At 39.6% G+C, this 14,116-nt stretch overlaps 1 protein-coding gene across 4 annotated transcripts; it reads left to right on the forward strand.

Annotated features, from left to right (window-relative positions):
- Positions 1-2,458: 2,458 nt before the first annotated feature.
- Positions 2,459-8,583, forward strand: LOC114911670 (uncharacterized). 4 transcript variants are annotated; one of them, XM_029255778.1, is made up of 12 exons: positions 2,459-2,648; positions 2,972-3,334; positions 3,668-3,778; positions 4,354-4,404; positions 5,026-5,088; positions 5,688-5,759; positions 5,890-5,931; positions 6,081-6,140; positions 6,346-6,399; positions 6,470-6,526; positions 6,653-6,685; positions 7,706-8,583. In XM_029255778.1, exons 1-12 carry the CDS (start codon positions 2,579-2,581, stop codon positions 7,777-7,779), a joined length of 1,050 nt encoding a protein of 349 aa, XP_029111611.1. In that variant the 5' UTR covers positions 2,459-2,578; the 3' UTR covers positions 7,780-8,583. The 4 variants fall into 4 exon arrangements, with proteins under 4 accessions (XP_029111611.1, XP_029111612.1, XP_029111613.1 ...); XM_029255779.1 differs by having other exon boundaries at positions 5,026-5,061; XM_029255780.1 differs by lacking the exon at positions 6,346-6,399.
- The last annotated feature ends 5,533 nt before the right edge of the window (positions 8,584-14,116 follow it).

A 14,116-nucleotide genomic window follows, 5' to 3' on the forward strand; every position in this document is an offset into this window, starting at 1 on the left:
GCTCCAGACTCTTCGGGTAGTTTGTCAATGCAAGTAGACTTTATTACAAAGTAACAAAGCTGAGTTAGCCTGCAGAGCAACTGCCAGACAACTCGCAAACAGTACGTTTTATAAAATTTTGGATTAACCAGACACTTCTTTTTTTTTTTACATGGTCCAGATCCCTCTTTCAGTTAATGGTCCTTCAGTCACAGTGGCGCTTGATTCTTATTTTGACAACGATCGTTATTTTGGGGTTCTACTTCCTCACATGCTGTTCTCATTACTCCACTATTATGTTTTACAGGCACAACTGCCTTCAAGTGATCCCCTTGACTGATTGTTACTGGTTTAAACGTACCCTCATCCCAGGGCATATACTTGAGCTGTGTTTACTCTTTCCTGGCTCAGTTTCAGTTCACCTACACAAATCACACTTAAGCTTTACCATATGTTGGCGCAGCCATCTCTGCGTTAGAGAAGTGGTAAATTAATTATACTTAACGGAGGTAACAAGTACACGCTCACACCATCGGTTTTCTTAAACCGGAAGAGAAGAACATTCATTTAAATACGTGCTTCATCAGAACACATCACGTACAAAGGTAATGTGATCGATACTTCACCAACATGAGAGCACACTGAATAGAACCTCCAACAAGATACTCTAAATTGCCCACAGTATGTGAATGTTTTTTGTGGCTACTCTGTGATGTATAGGCAGGCATCCTGTCAAGGATATACCACTCTAACCTTCCTGCTGGTGATTCTGGGATTGGCTCTAGATCGCTGTGACCCTGACAAGAATAAGACAATCAAAAGTGACTGGCTGGGTGGTAAGGATGACTGTGTTTCTATTCTAGTGTCAAAATATAATGTCAGAATTTCTGCATTTTATGTAGTTACAGTACTGCATTCTTTTTGTGCATTTTCAAATAATATTTATTTCGTGCTTTAGGTCTTTCACTTTTAGTTACATGTGGCGTTCAGCAACTCTTAAACAGAGAAATAGCCAAAAGTAAACATAACTTATCAGGGAATATAATGGATCTTGTTTGCTGCCTCTGTGAAGCCTTTTTTTCAAGAAAAAAATAATGATTGTTCATGCATTATAACTTTAAGGTCATGCCCGGATAAATCTTTACACAGCTACTCCTGTAGCGTAACATAAACATTTATATGTATCTAAAAAAAATGCTAGGAAGGTGATTTGGAATTGTGGATATTCGGATTAAGTTTTATGCAGCTACTTGTGTGATGAACATTGGCTCATATGGTGGAAAGAAACAAACTAACTGCATTTAAGAATCACGTCTGCATCTAAGTCTCTCTTTCTGCTAATGTAAGACATACATTGTATCATCTATGAGATGTGTGTTGCTTTGGAGAAAAACTTCTGCTAAATGAATAAATGGACATGTAAATGTTCTGTGTTGTAAGCAATGCATATTATCAAGGAATTTAGACAAATACATACATTCTTGTATGTGGCGTGTGTCCGAAAAGAATCAGTGCCAGTTCCTAAATCAGATTGCACCAGTGACTAAAATTCGCTTGGTCAGAATTCAGTCAGAAATGTTACAGTTTGTTATAACTAGTGAAAAAGCTGTTTTGGAGAGTAAAGAGTAAAATGTCTGAAACAATAGCCTGCTTTCAATATTTATATAATCACAGAGCCTCTGTGGTCTTTCAGCCCAGTCTCCCTCCCCCAAAGGAAAAAACTTGCATTGCAACAGGAAACTGAACTTGTCTTATAGAAAGAAGAGTGCTGAGGGCCTCTAATGAAATGTAACCACCTAAGAACCTCAGAAAAAAAAAAAAAAATCAGTTTCTGCTTCCTGTTTAACTTCACACACATGCACTCACACACACACACACAGATATATGCGTGATGCATGTATAGCTGTTTGTGTGTATATTTAGCAGGCACACAAATATGTGGCTGTGTGTTTTTTCAGCAGTGGCTAATAATGTTACGAGACTGGTAATTTTCCTCTGAACAAAAAGTACTCAGTCTCAGAAAAGGGTGTATCTCAATCCACAAGAGCTGCAGTTCATACTGGACTTCGCTTTATCTCCCCTCTTAATTGTTTTTTTTAAACCTTTTTTTTTTTTTTTTTCAAAGATTTTTTTAGTACTTCCAAAGATGGGAAGTGTATGTGTTTTTTCTTTTTTATGAAAACTTTAAGATGATGCTTCCTGCTCCAAAATGTCCTACCATGGTCACGGACACAGATTTAACAATTTTCTCTTGCGTATAAACATTTTCTCGATTAATTTAATGAAATATTCAAAGTGTGAGATGTCAGTGTACGACACAAACGTATGAAGATGTTAAAAAAACTAAGTGACAGCATGCGCTGAGTATGCAACCACTGAAGCACATGAAAACACATTTGAATTTGTGTGAAGCACGAACTCAGACATTCTGGGTAATAGAGGGGAGAAGTGAGCAATACAGTGGAAGTTGTCACAGGAAATGACCTTCACAACTACGTTTTCTTTTTCTCTATAAGAAAAATTAAGCTTTAGCCACATGGGCACATTCTGATCTGCCTCCTGGCATTACTTACATGAGCCTGCAGGTTCGGTGTAAAAAATGTTGCATCTCGTAACCAAAATTTTGACTTTGTGGATCTTACTGTGTTGCAGAATTCGATCTTTAAAAGGTAAGCCCAAGTGGATATATGTACTGTATTTCAAGAATTGTCAAAAGGTTCTAACAGCTGTTGCGGTAATTGGTGATATTACAGTACGTAATTTAATATGTTACATAATAGTATTGTGGACTTGAATATTTATATCTGAAGGTGCACTTGCTTTTGTCAGGTCAGTTCTAAATATGTCAATGAATATAGAAGAAGTACAAGCATTTCTAATTGATTAGTAAAATGTAAGTTTGAAAAGTAATGTACTAATTTCATGACTCATTTATGTTATTCCTCAAAGTGTATATTCAGCATATTTTTTAAATCTTATTTGGGTTCCTCAGGTCAGAATGGATGTGCTATCCCTTGTAAGAAGAATGTCACAGTTACTGGATCCCTAAACTCTGCGGTCCTTCTGCCTTGTACCTTTATGGTGGGGGACACAGACCAAATAACTGTTGCGTGGAGCCAAGATTCTGATCTGGTGATATTTGACAAAATGAAGTATATCAGGTTCTCGAATAACAAGGAGGGGCGACTGAAGGTGTTCCCTTACATGTCCAACATAGGTAACTTCTCTGTCCAACTGGACAACTTACAGCATTTTGACCAAGGCAGTTATTGTTGTCAGATCCTCAATGAATCCAACTGCATCACTGTGAAAGTTAATCTGCAAAAGCATGAATCGGGTTCCAGACCGCAGCAAGGTAATGAAACTTGTTTGTTTTACAAAAAACCTATTTTAACATAGACAGAGGTTAGGTTGTCTCATTGCACCATTCCCTGAATGCGTCTGGGGGATAAACCAAATGTACAGATGAACATATTCAGATCTTTTTTCACACATCATGGTAAATTACAATTGTTTTTTCCTCCCATGCCAGTTTGTTCAGTGTTACCTGCATGTAGTGATTTCACAATTATCTTTATTCTGTATGTTTCCTTCAGCATTCTTTCAAGATTTTTTCAAAATAATGAGCCTTGTAGGTTTGAAGTAGGGTGTGTAAGCAACGCTGCCTGTTCTTTTTGTCCATGTGCAGAGAACCTGCCAGAAAGTTTCTTTGTGGACAACTGGTACATCATTGTTGCAGCTAGTGGAGGTTTTCTCATCGTCTTGGTAATAGCGTGCATCTGCTGTGTGCAACATAAATGTACGAACCTGCATATACCACTTTTCTTATTTAATCACAGGTGTTATTTGGCAAAAGTTGAGGTTGCAGGAAATGGTATAACAATTAATGACACAGACTTTTTAATGTGAGACAGCTGATAGCATAGAGGTTAGAACTGCTGCCTTTGGACCCAAGGGTCACAGGTTTGAATTTCACCTCTAGCTGTAATACCCTTGCACAAGATACTTACTGTAAAGAGCTCCAGTAATGTTACTTAGTTGTGTAAATGGATAAATAACTGTAAACTAGCTTAAGCAAGTTGCTTTGGAGAAAAGTGCCAGATGTATGAAGGTTCCTGTTTCAAATCCCTCTTCCACTACTTGTAAGCAATAAATGCTCTGCTCTGTAAATGGTTAAAGACAGCTTGGGGCAAAAGTATATTAATGTTCTTTTTTCTTCAAACTAAATGGATTAAACTTTTATTCTCTCATTTTTGTAAGATTAGGCCATAGCACGAGCAACAATGAACTGCTGACTTTGAAGATTAACAAAGTACTTTCAAAGAAAATATCCATAGAAATTAATCAAATGTAGTAACTATTTCCTTCCTGCAGTTTCACTTAAATCAACTAATAGGGATTACATCAACGAAAACCGCGATAAAGGTGAGTTCTTTATTATTTCAACCAGTATACATATCGAAGTTAAAATATCATGTCATGTTATTTCAGTCTTATATAATAACAAATACAGTGTTAACAAAATCTGTTGTATAGAATTCTTTGCAAAGAGTGATATTTGTTTTTAAATCCCTTTTATATTTGATTTAGTAATATTAGATGAATTTTTGTTTACACATAAAAAGTGTAGGGGGTGCGGTGGCGCAGTGGGTTGGACCACGGTCCTGCTCTCCAGTGGGTCTGGGGTTCGAGTCCCGCTTGGGGTGCCTTGCGACGGACTGGCGTCCCATCCTGGGTGTGTCCCCTCCCCCTCCGGCCTTACGCCCTGTGTTACCGGGTAGGCTCCGGTTCCCCGTGACCCTGTATGGGACGAGCGGTTCTGGGAAAAAAAACATAAAAAGTGTAAATTAAATGTGGAAGAACCACAATGAGCCCTTATGATCTTACTGGAATGTCATTCAATGCTAAGGTCAGCAGTCATGGAACATAATATCTAATGTTTTAAGGAGCCTGTCAGGATCATGTGCTGAAGACCAGAGTTCCAGTATATATACAGAGTTCCATAACAGTTTTGACTGTTATGATGATTATCTTTTGGTCCATCAGATCAACTACCACAGGATTCTGAGTCCAACAGGAGAGGTGAACGATCTGACAAGGAAGAGGGTGGTAAAGTCAAAATCTGAAATGGCTGGTTTTAACTATTTTGTTGGACAGCTGGTTTTTAACCTTGGTCTTGGCAGACACTTGTGCATAGCATGTTGGTTTTCACTGCATCTTTTAATTAATTATTCTCCACTGATTGCTCAGTGTTACTACTGTACATGCAAACTGAGTGTTAACTATAATTATCTATGTTAAATTGAATTTAAATTATTTATCGAACACTAGCAGTATAAAGGGGGGGGTGCGGTGGCACAGCAGTCTGGGGTTCAAGTCCTGCTTGGGGTGCCCTGCGACGGACTGACATCCTGTCCTGGGTGTGTCCCCTCCCCCCTCCAGCCCTACACCCTGCGCTGCCGGGTTAGGGTCTGGCTCACCACGACCCAGCTTGGGACAAGCGGTTTCAGACTGTGTCTGTGTGTGTGGTAATAGTATAAAAAATAAAGATGATGTTTCCCTTAAAGTAAATAACACACTCTTCATTATGTTTGCCAAATGTTGCGTTAGGTTTCTTAAGAAAGAGAAACAGCTTTCTGTTCTTTAGCAGCATTTTTCCATGCTTTTCACAATATTTCAGTGTTCAATGCTAATTTTCATATGTTAAGGTACCAATAACCACCCTGCACTGGACACTGAATGTGACCAGGGAGATGGAAGATGTAATGTGCATGAAACAGGTGGAGAGCAACTTTCAGTTAATAGGTTTTAGATGACACTTTATTAGATTTCTGATGTTGTGAAATATGTCATCATTAACTTAGAATCAGTGTAATTTCTTATTACTGATTGACTACTGATGTGTTTTAGGAATTGTTCCAGGAAGTGTTCCTGCTCCTATGATCATTTATGGTATGTTTTAATGAAATTGTACCAGGTCATAGGTACTCTGTACTCTTAGATTATGATTTATAGCATGGTTGTATTTTTATGTATTGTTTTTATAGTGCTACGGAGAATTCCTATTAAATATGCACCTTTTATGTCTCATGTCAATTCAGAAAATAATGAACATGACCCAGAATGGGGGTGTGTGAAAAGGCAACCGTGTGTCCAAGAAGGTAAGATGTGGTTCTTACATCATCCGTTTCTGAGCTGTGCTTCAGGGCCAGGTGCCATATTGGTGCACCGGTGAAACAACTGCTGAGAGCAAAACTCCTACAGCATATATAACTTAATATATATATTGTAATATGTAATATGCTATAATGTATAATATATAACTTAATAGATATAATTGTTAAGATCCGTACATTCTGTTTCCAGGTGCCATTTGCATTTGGAGAACACAGGAAGAAAATGCACAAAAGCCATACTATGGTAAATGTGATCCTCAGGGTGTGCTTGTTGACCTGCTGAGTGTGACTTTCATAGTTGTTCATTTTTTCAGTGAATCAGTCAGAAATACGGATGCAAGCAGAGGCCGAAATGAAGACTAAGAAGAGAAGTAAGATTAATTTAATTTTTTTCTTTATTGTAATACAGCTGTAACCAACAGTGTGTAATATATATGACTTATAACTAATTAATAATTAAATGACCTAAAGGTGATGATCTCTGTCCTTTTTGACAGGAAGCATCTGGAAAAGGAAAAATAATCAACAAAGTAAGTTGTTTTACTTAAAAGTAACTAAATGTACAGTTGGAACCCCACTGACAAAGTTATCTGGGAGCAGAGCTGGCGTTTTTTGAAAAGAGCCAAAGCAGGTCGTTGGGACTCATCAGCAGTTCCTTGATCCCTTCTTTACCCCACACGAGTCACGAATCACTAGTACCCAATACAGGAATAATATGAAGAAATATAACACATAACTGCATTTAAAATTTTTTAAAAATAATGTTATTTACTTTGAAATGTAGACAACAACTATGCATCAGCTTGAAGCTGGAGGTATTATGGTAAGATGGAGGACGACAGAGATGTGGCAAGTCACTGTAAGGCTCAAAACTAGTAGATGCAGAAGTTATAGCACCATCTACAGCTTGTTCACCTCCCGTTCACTTCTTTTTCACCTCCACTTTTTTGAAAAACCTGCAGTGCTTACTGTTCACTTATTGTTTGCTCTCTTCCAGCGTAATGGGTGGTGTTTTTGCACATGATCTGAACTAGTATGCCAGCCTAAATAGTTCTCAAAAAAGTCTATATCAACAAAAAAGTTGTTACTCATAGGTTTTTAAGTTGGGGACCAATTGTACATGCTGATACCATCTTACTTTTACTTAACCATTAAAAATATAACACGTGACACTATAAAATACATTTGAAAATGTTACAAGTCAGTTACTATGAATTACTTTGAAACATTGCATAGTAGGTAAAAGTACATTTTACACAGTAGGTTTGCTTTCATCTCATACTGTCACAGAATGATTATATAAATAAATAAATAAATAAATAAATGTTAGAACTTTAAAGAGTAATTTATGGGACCAAAGGGTCTCACATTAATCAGTCTGAGAAGATTTTGACAACTCAGAATAGTTTTTAAGTCGGATTGCTTCAGTGTATTGTCCAGTTAAACAGGAAATTGTTTCAAATGTCAGTGCTTGTAAAGCAAAAAAAAGCCATAATGTCTTTTCACATATATGTTTCAAGTTTTGACCTAATTAAATATTTCTTTAACAGGTCTTGAATATGAAAACCCCATATATTCCAACAAAACTGCCACCCATTCTCAGGAGATGGATATGTATGAATAATAATAATAATTGTGCACATGAAGCAAAGTAACAAAAAATATTTTACATAATTGCATGGATATTGCCTGAAAGGAATTAGCACGTGTTCCCTCACAATTATAGGTTTACTGTGCAGGAAGTGCATTTTAATATATAATGATTTTAATAGTTGCTTTGTAGTATATACTTTTTATCTGTGGGAGAGAGTTCTATTATATCAAACACACTGGTAACTTGGTAATTTTCTACAAATCTAAGGGTAGGATGCTAAAAGCTTGTGTTTTAAGGAAATACAGATTTAAAGCTATATTAAAAGATGAAGCAAAGACATGCTTGGAGGGTGAAGGGGAAGACAACTATGAGTGCATTAATATCAGCATGGCCTTTGCATTTGCATGCACATCTGTGATGGATAACATCTTTCGAGAATTGTAATAAACCAGCTTTATAAGCTTTTTTATGCCTTATTATTGAACCTCTAAAAATCCTTGAGTTGAAAGAAGATCATTTTGAACAATTATGAAAGTTTATCAATGGCCTTGATGTTTGTATCTCAAGATGCCAGTATATTATTAATTGGTGAATTCTGAATAGAAAATGAGGAAACTCTCTCGTATGTCGGCAGGCAAACTGGACCAGAACCTTAATGTTGTCCCAGCTCACGGTGTGCAGAGTGTCATCTTCATGAATCAAAATGAAAATTGAATTTATAAATTTGTGAGCAAGTGAGTGTGTTTCCAGGGTGCAATGTTAAGTACTTAATTGTGCATGTTCTGGAGGTTGACTGCACGGATGGCTACTTAAAATAGACAGATAAATGCAATAATGGGCATGGAATGTGTGCCTATTGTCTAAGGCTCACACACCTGACATATACTTGTTTTACAACAGTTTTAACTGATGTGTTCATGTTGGTGCCTCCATAACCTAGTATGTTACATCTGTAGGAAAGTCAGTCCCAATAATGTCAAGTAATTGGGAGATCTGTCCTTTCCCTTCATGAGGAAGCTCTTGCATCTTTTATTGTTTGAGTTGGTGCTGTTTGATCCTGTGTGAAAGATGTTGTTTGTATTTGGCTGTCAACTTGTAATTGCTGACGAGTGATTGGTACAATTTAAACTCAGTGCAATTTGGAATGCGATTTATCGAACTGCCACTAGATGTCCATCCGTTAATTATGTTCTTTGTCGTAACGAAAAAAATGCGATAATGGTAGAGAAGAAGAGTTTTGCCACAGAGTGTACGAGTGGAGAGACGGATGTTTTGTTGGTGTTTTATTAAATGTAACGTTGTTATTAGAAAACCCAGAAGTCGGTCTCGTCATTTGCGAGCTCAAGAAGCTGCAACGGGGTTAGTGGCAACAGAAGCTGAGCTCCAGAACTTCCATCTAGACATCAGAGCCTAGGAAAGACTCTATTTCCAGCAGTTCATCCCCAGGTACCGTGCCATGAAACATTCACCCCCTCTGGGTGGGGCTGTTACAGTAGGGTGTGCTTTCTGTGTCACTAGTAGTTTGCCTGTGTGTGTGTATGTTTATGTGTGGTCAAAGCCTAACAGCAAGAAACTTAAAGAGTTCATTTTTTTCATTTTTACTCTTCTGCCCCCAGCAATTAGAATCTTAGTTCTGTTAGCCCCCTAGAGGGAACTGTGTTTTCAGTTTGGTTTAATTTCCTGTTGTTAATGTAAGCAAGAGGTTTGACCTTCCATGGGAAGTGAATAAAATGACAACTTTGACCCTTCCTGCTTTTGCCAAATCTGAATTTATACCTCTGACCAGAACCCCAGGACTCCTCACCCCCAACGCTACCACTGCAACCCCTCATCCATGAGCATAACATTCAGCTCGACCAGAAGGCTGCATGAGAACCATTTTTCAGTCAAAACTGACATGATACAGTAAATCCTCTATTTAACGGACCCTGATTTACTGGACTAATGTGTACAGTTCATATGACAGAAGTACCTCTCTGTTTTTTTTTTCCCCGACTGATGTGTCAGTAATTCCGTGTAGTAGTCTGGCTGATATGTCGGCAGGTATTTACTTCATCAGTCGTACTACGAATGTGACATGTATCTAGTACATCTAATACATTGATTGTTCTGTTGCTAAAGAAAGAGGAGATTTATCATCAGTTAGTGTTTTGTAACGTGACGCAGTGTGTTTGGCTGTGGCCTGGTCTGGGGTTCGAGGTCCGCTTGGGGTGCCTTGCGACAGACTGGTGTCCCATCCTAGGTGTGTCCCCTCCCCTGACAGCCGTGTGGCCTGTGTTGCCAGGTTAAGATCCGGTTTGCTGTGACCCTGCTTGAGGCAAATGATTTCAGCCAATGTGTCTTGTTTTATAATCCGTGATATGTCATATATACAACAAAATTTGCCATATTTCAAATAAATTGTGTTGTTGTGCTTCAAGATATATCATTTGGACTTCTGACTTCATATAAATTTATAGGTTATTATAGGTTTTGCAAATGTTTGAATGTAACGTAACTCGGGAATATCGCACAACCCTTCCCCTGAATTAATCTGTTAAATTGAGGATATACGGTACTTGTCACCAAAACCAATTAGAGCAACTGTAGTATCTTGTTTGTTTTGTTTACAGTGTCATTTTCTTTACTGAGACTCCAGAAACAGTGGCTGGAGAAACCAGAAAACAAAGTTAACAGTCAAAACATTTAGAATAACCCAAGAAAAAACTCTGCATCATAACCTGTACATCAATGTCTGACTCCATAGGTGTGTGATTTGTACTCGAGTTAGTGTCAAATCCAGCTGTTAGTCCACTTTTTTATTAATCTTAACATTTACATTCTATCCCCCGTTACCTATTATTTCTTTGTAAAAAATTTATCATATGCCCTTTTTTGGTATTTAAATAATGAAACAAAACAAAAAATATGAACATGAATTCTGCAGTATTAGGTGATTAAAGTGGATTTTTAATTTTTAAAAATTAAATTTATTAATTTATCTAATTAAAAGCAATGGTCTCCAACCTGAAATAAAAGAAAGACAAACTGAATAACAGATGGCAACAAAAAATAATATGCAACAGTAAGTTATACAGTTTCTGGTGCCTCCTAATTGCTACTGTGCAATGCAACACAGATTTGTCACAGTTCTGCTAATTATCGGTTTGCGCGGTGGCACAGTAGGAAACACCGGTGTCTCATAGTATCTGACCTGCTCATCTGGGTATAGACTGAAATTTTTCCTGTTCTCCCATGCACACCATGCAACAGATATGGAAGGGAGAAGACAAACACTAAAACACTTCTGTTTGTCCCTTACAAAGGAAGCCACATGAATGGTTGCCATGATTCCAATTTGGTTTGAGGTTACTTGTTTTCATGTTTCAGAAGACTAACAGGATAAACAAAGAAAAATGTTGCTACATTTAAGATCTGAATATACAGTACATTGAATCAATAAAAAAAGATTGTCAGATCATGTTAAACTTCCAGAGATACTGTGATTGTATTGAGTCAAGTTGCTCTAAACATATTTTTGGCAAACTCCTTCATGTCCGCAGTATTCAGTGAATACACAATGGGGCTAATCATTGAAGGTAATGAGTATTACAGTGATGTATTGATTATTCGGGCATTGGGGTGAAGGGAGATGGTTACTGCAGCTATGTAAATACCTACTATGGGAAAATAAAATAGTGACACCAGTGCCAGATGGGGGAAAAAACAGATTTTAAGGGCTTTCAGACATCCTTCCCATGAAACAATTTTAAACAGTGCTAACATAATGCAAGCATATAACAACCCAATCAAGTTAGTGGTAGAGGAAGGAATGCAACAGTATTCAAATAAGCCATTGAGCTGGAGGAAGTTGGAAGGGACAGGGGTGTATGGGCCTCTCTGCTCTCCCTGTTGCCATTGTGACCCTAGAAGGACAAGCAGGCAAGAAAATGGATGGATGGATGTAATTAATGGAAATTATTTGCAGGTGTAATTACAATAATGCAATTATTTGCATTATTGAAATGGGCAGAACTGTTGTTACATGGCAGTTTCTATTACTGGTGGAAGTGTCTTCAGACCACATCCTGGACAGGAAGAAAGCTTAGCAGCTTGGTGTTGTCATGGTTGTGGACAGGAGACAGCAGGTGGGGTTTGGACCCAAGTGCAGGGGCTGTATCTTCAGAATCAAAAGAAAAAACAGGAACAATCAGAGATGGAGGTCAAGGACAGGCGAGGATCTTCTGAGGGACGAACGTCATTTCAGGGGTGAAGCAATACTCAGAAACTGGTGAACAAGCCAAGGTCAAAAAAGCCAGGAGAAGCAGGACCATTAAACAGGGACTAGAGTACTGGGAAGGCAAGCCGCTGAATGCACAAGCCAACTGGTGGGCATTGTAGATTCCACACCCAGTGCTGTGACGGCACTGCCTTTATGCTGTGTCGTTTTAATTGGCAACAGGTACTCTCGCTGAGCCTGTGGATGTAGACGTGACAGTTGTAGGCCTTGACCAATGTAAAATGTGTGGACAGGCACTGCTGGCTACTAAACTGCAAGAAAGAATTAACTTTCCTTACAATCTGCTGACGTATGAGATTTGAGTGGCTGGTCTGGGTGTGTAGTGACCATGCTTTATTCCTAGTGTTGACTGACAGGAACCCTGGTCCTCAGATGGAAACCAGAAATTGAAGTTGGAGCAGCGTGGTGGAGCAGATCATCCCACCAGGCATGACTAAGAACCTCAGGTACTGTGGCGGTTGCGTGTTTTACTGATTGGCAAAAAGAGAGCCAACCAGTTCAGGCCATGTGTATTACAATTTTTCCCGATCGATTTGACACGTTACTCCAAACTCCGCTCACCGCTCTCAAAACAATTAACACAGCCACCTGAACACTTCATTCATTGTCCTAAATACATTGTAAGTTCTTGTCTATCTCATACTACTTTCAAATGACATGCATACTTTTACCAAAACACTGTGCACAAAATTCTGCAATGTTTGCACAGCAGTTCATACAGCCAACCATAACTGTCATATATCAGGAAAAAAGCAATTGCATGTCACTGGTTTAACACAGGGTGTGCGGTGGCGCAGTGGGTTGGACTGGGTCCTGCTCTCCAGGGGGTCTGGGGTTCGGGTCCTGCTTGGGGTGCCTTGCGATGGACTGGCGTCCCATCCTGGGTGTGTCCCCTCCCCCTCACGCCCTGTGTTACCGGGTAGGCTGTGTGTGTGTGTGGGGTTTGACACAAATCCCAAACATGTATGTACCATTTTGCTAAACACAACAAGCAAAACTCTGTCATTTGTTCAATGCTCAGTTACACATGGTATGTTCTCACACACACACACACACACACACACACACACACACACACACACATTTTTAGAACCGCTAGTCCCAGACAGGGTCACGGGGAACCAGAGCCTACCCGGTAACACAGGGCGTAAGGCCAGAGGGGGAAGGGGACACACCCAGGACAGGACGCCAGTCCACCGCAAGGCACCCCAAGCGGGATTCGAATCCCAGACCCACTGGAGAGCAGGACTGTGGTCTAACCCACCACGCCACCATGCCACTGTGCTCCTTAAAGCTGCCTTCAGTCTTAACAAAAAAAGGAGAAGAGGGAGGAACGTGATTGGCCATCATGCCACAGTCCTTGGACAGCAGGGAGGCAACATCACCATGTCTGCTGCAATTTCAACTACTGGTGTTACAGTATACAATGCTGTCTGGGGGCCATACAACACCACACACACAGTCTGAACCACTTGTCTCATACAGGGTTGCAGGGAGCCAGAGCCTAATCCAGCAACACAGAGTGTAAGGCTGGAAGGGGAGGGGACACACCCAGGATGGGACACCAATCCATCACAAGGCACCCCAAGTGAGACTCAAGCCCCAGACCCCCCGGAGAGCAGGACCTGGTCCAACCCAGTGTGCCACCACACCCCCCAACATAACAACAGCAAAAGGATACAAATTTTCTTGAACTCCCTCAGTGAAATCCTCTTCGCACAGGTTGACCAGAAGCAAATGGATCGAGATTTTGTAGTTGTTTGGGACAATGTGCCATTCCACCGTTCGGCACTGGTGCGGGAGTGGTTTGAGCATCACCCCCGTTTCAGGATGGTGTTCCTTCCACCATATTCTCCTTTCCTGAATTCAGCTGAGGAGTTCTTCTGTTGGAGATGGAAAGTGTATGATTGCAACCCTTACAATCTTCTTTAAGCAATGGAAGAGGCCTGTGGAGATGTTGAGGCAGTAGTTTCTGTTATACAACAGAACTCCTCAGCCGAGAACTTCACGATAAACGTGTATTTGCATTCATGTAGGTATGGGGGTAGGGGACACGGTGGTACAGTGGGTTGGACCGGGTTCTGCTTT

Source organism: Scleropages formosus, chromosome 10 (genome assembly GCF_900964775.1).
Source record: "Scleropages formosus chromosome 10, fSclFor1.1, whole genome shotgun sequence".
Classification (NCBI taxonomy): Eukaryota; Metazoa; Chordata; class Actinopteri; order Osteoglossiformes; family Osteoglossidae; genus Scleropages; species Scleropages formosus.

Coding starts and splice junctions, on each gene's coding strand:
- LOC114911670 (XM_029255778.1), top strand. CDS start 2,579: ATGTTGCATCTCGTAACCAAAATTTTGACTTTGTGGATCTTACTGTGT. Junction 4,405..5,025: donor CAACGAAAACCGCGATAAAG/GTGAGTTCTTTA, acceptor TTGGTCCATCAG/ATCAACTACCACAGGATTCT. Junction 6,400..6,469: donor TGCACAAAAGCCATACTATG/GTAAATGTGATC, acceptor TCATTTTTTCAG/TGAATCAGTCAGAAATACGG.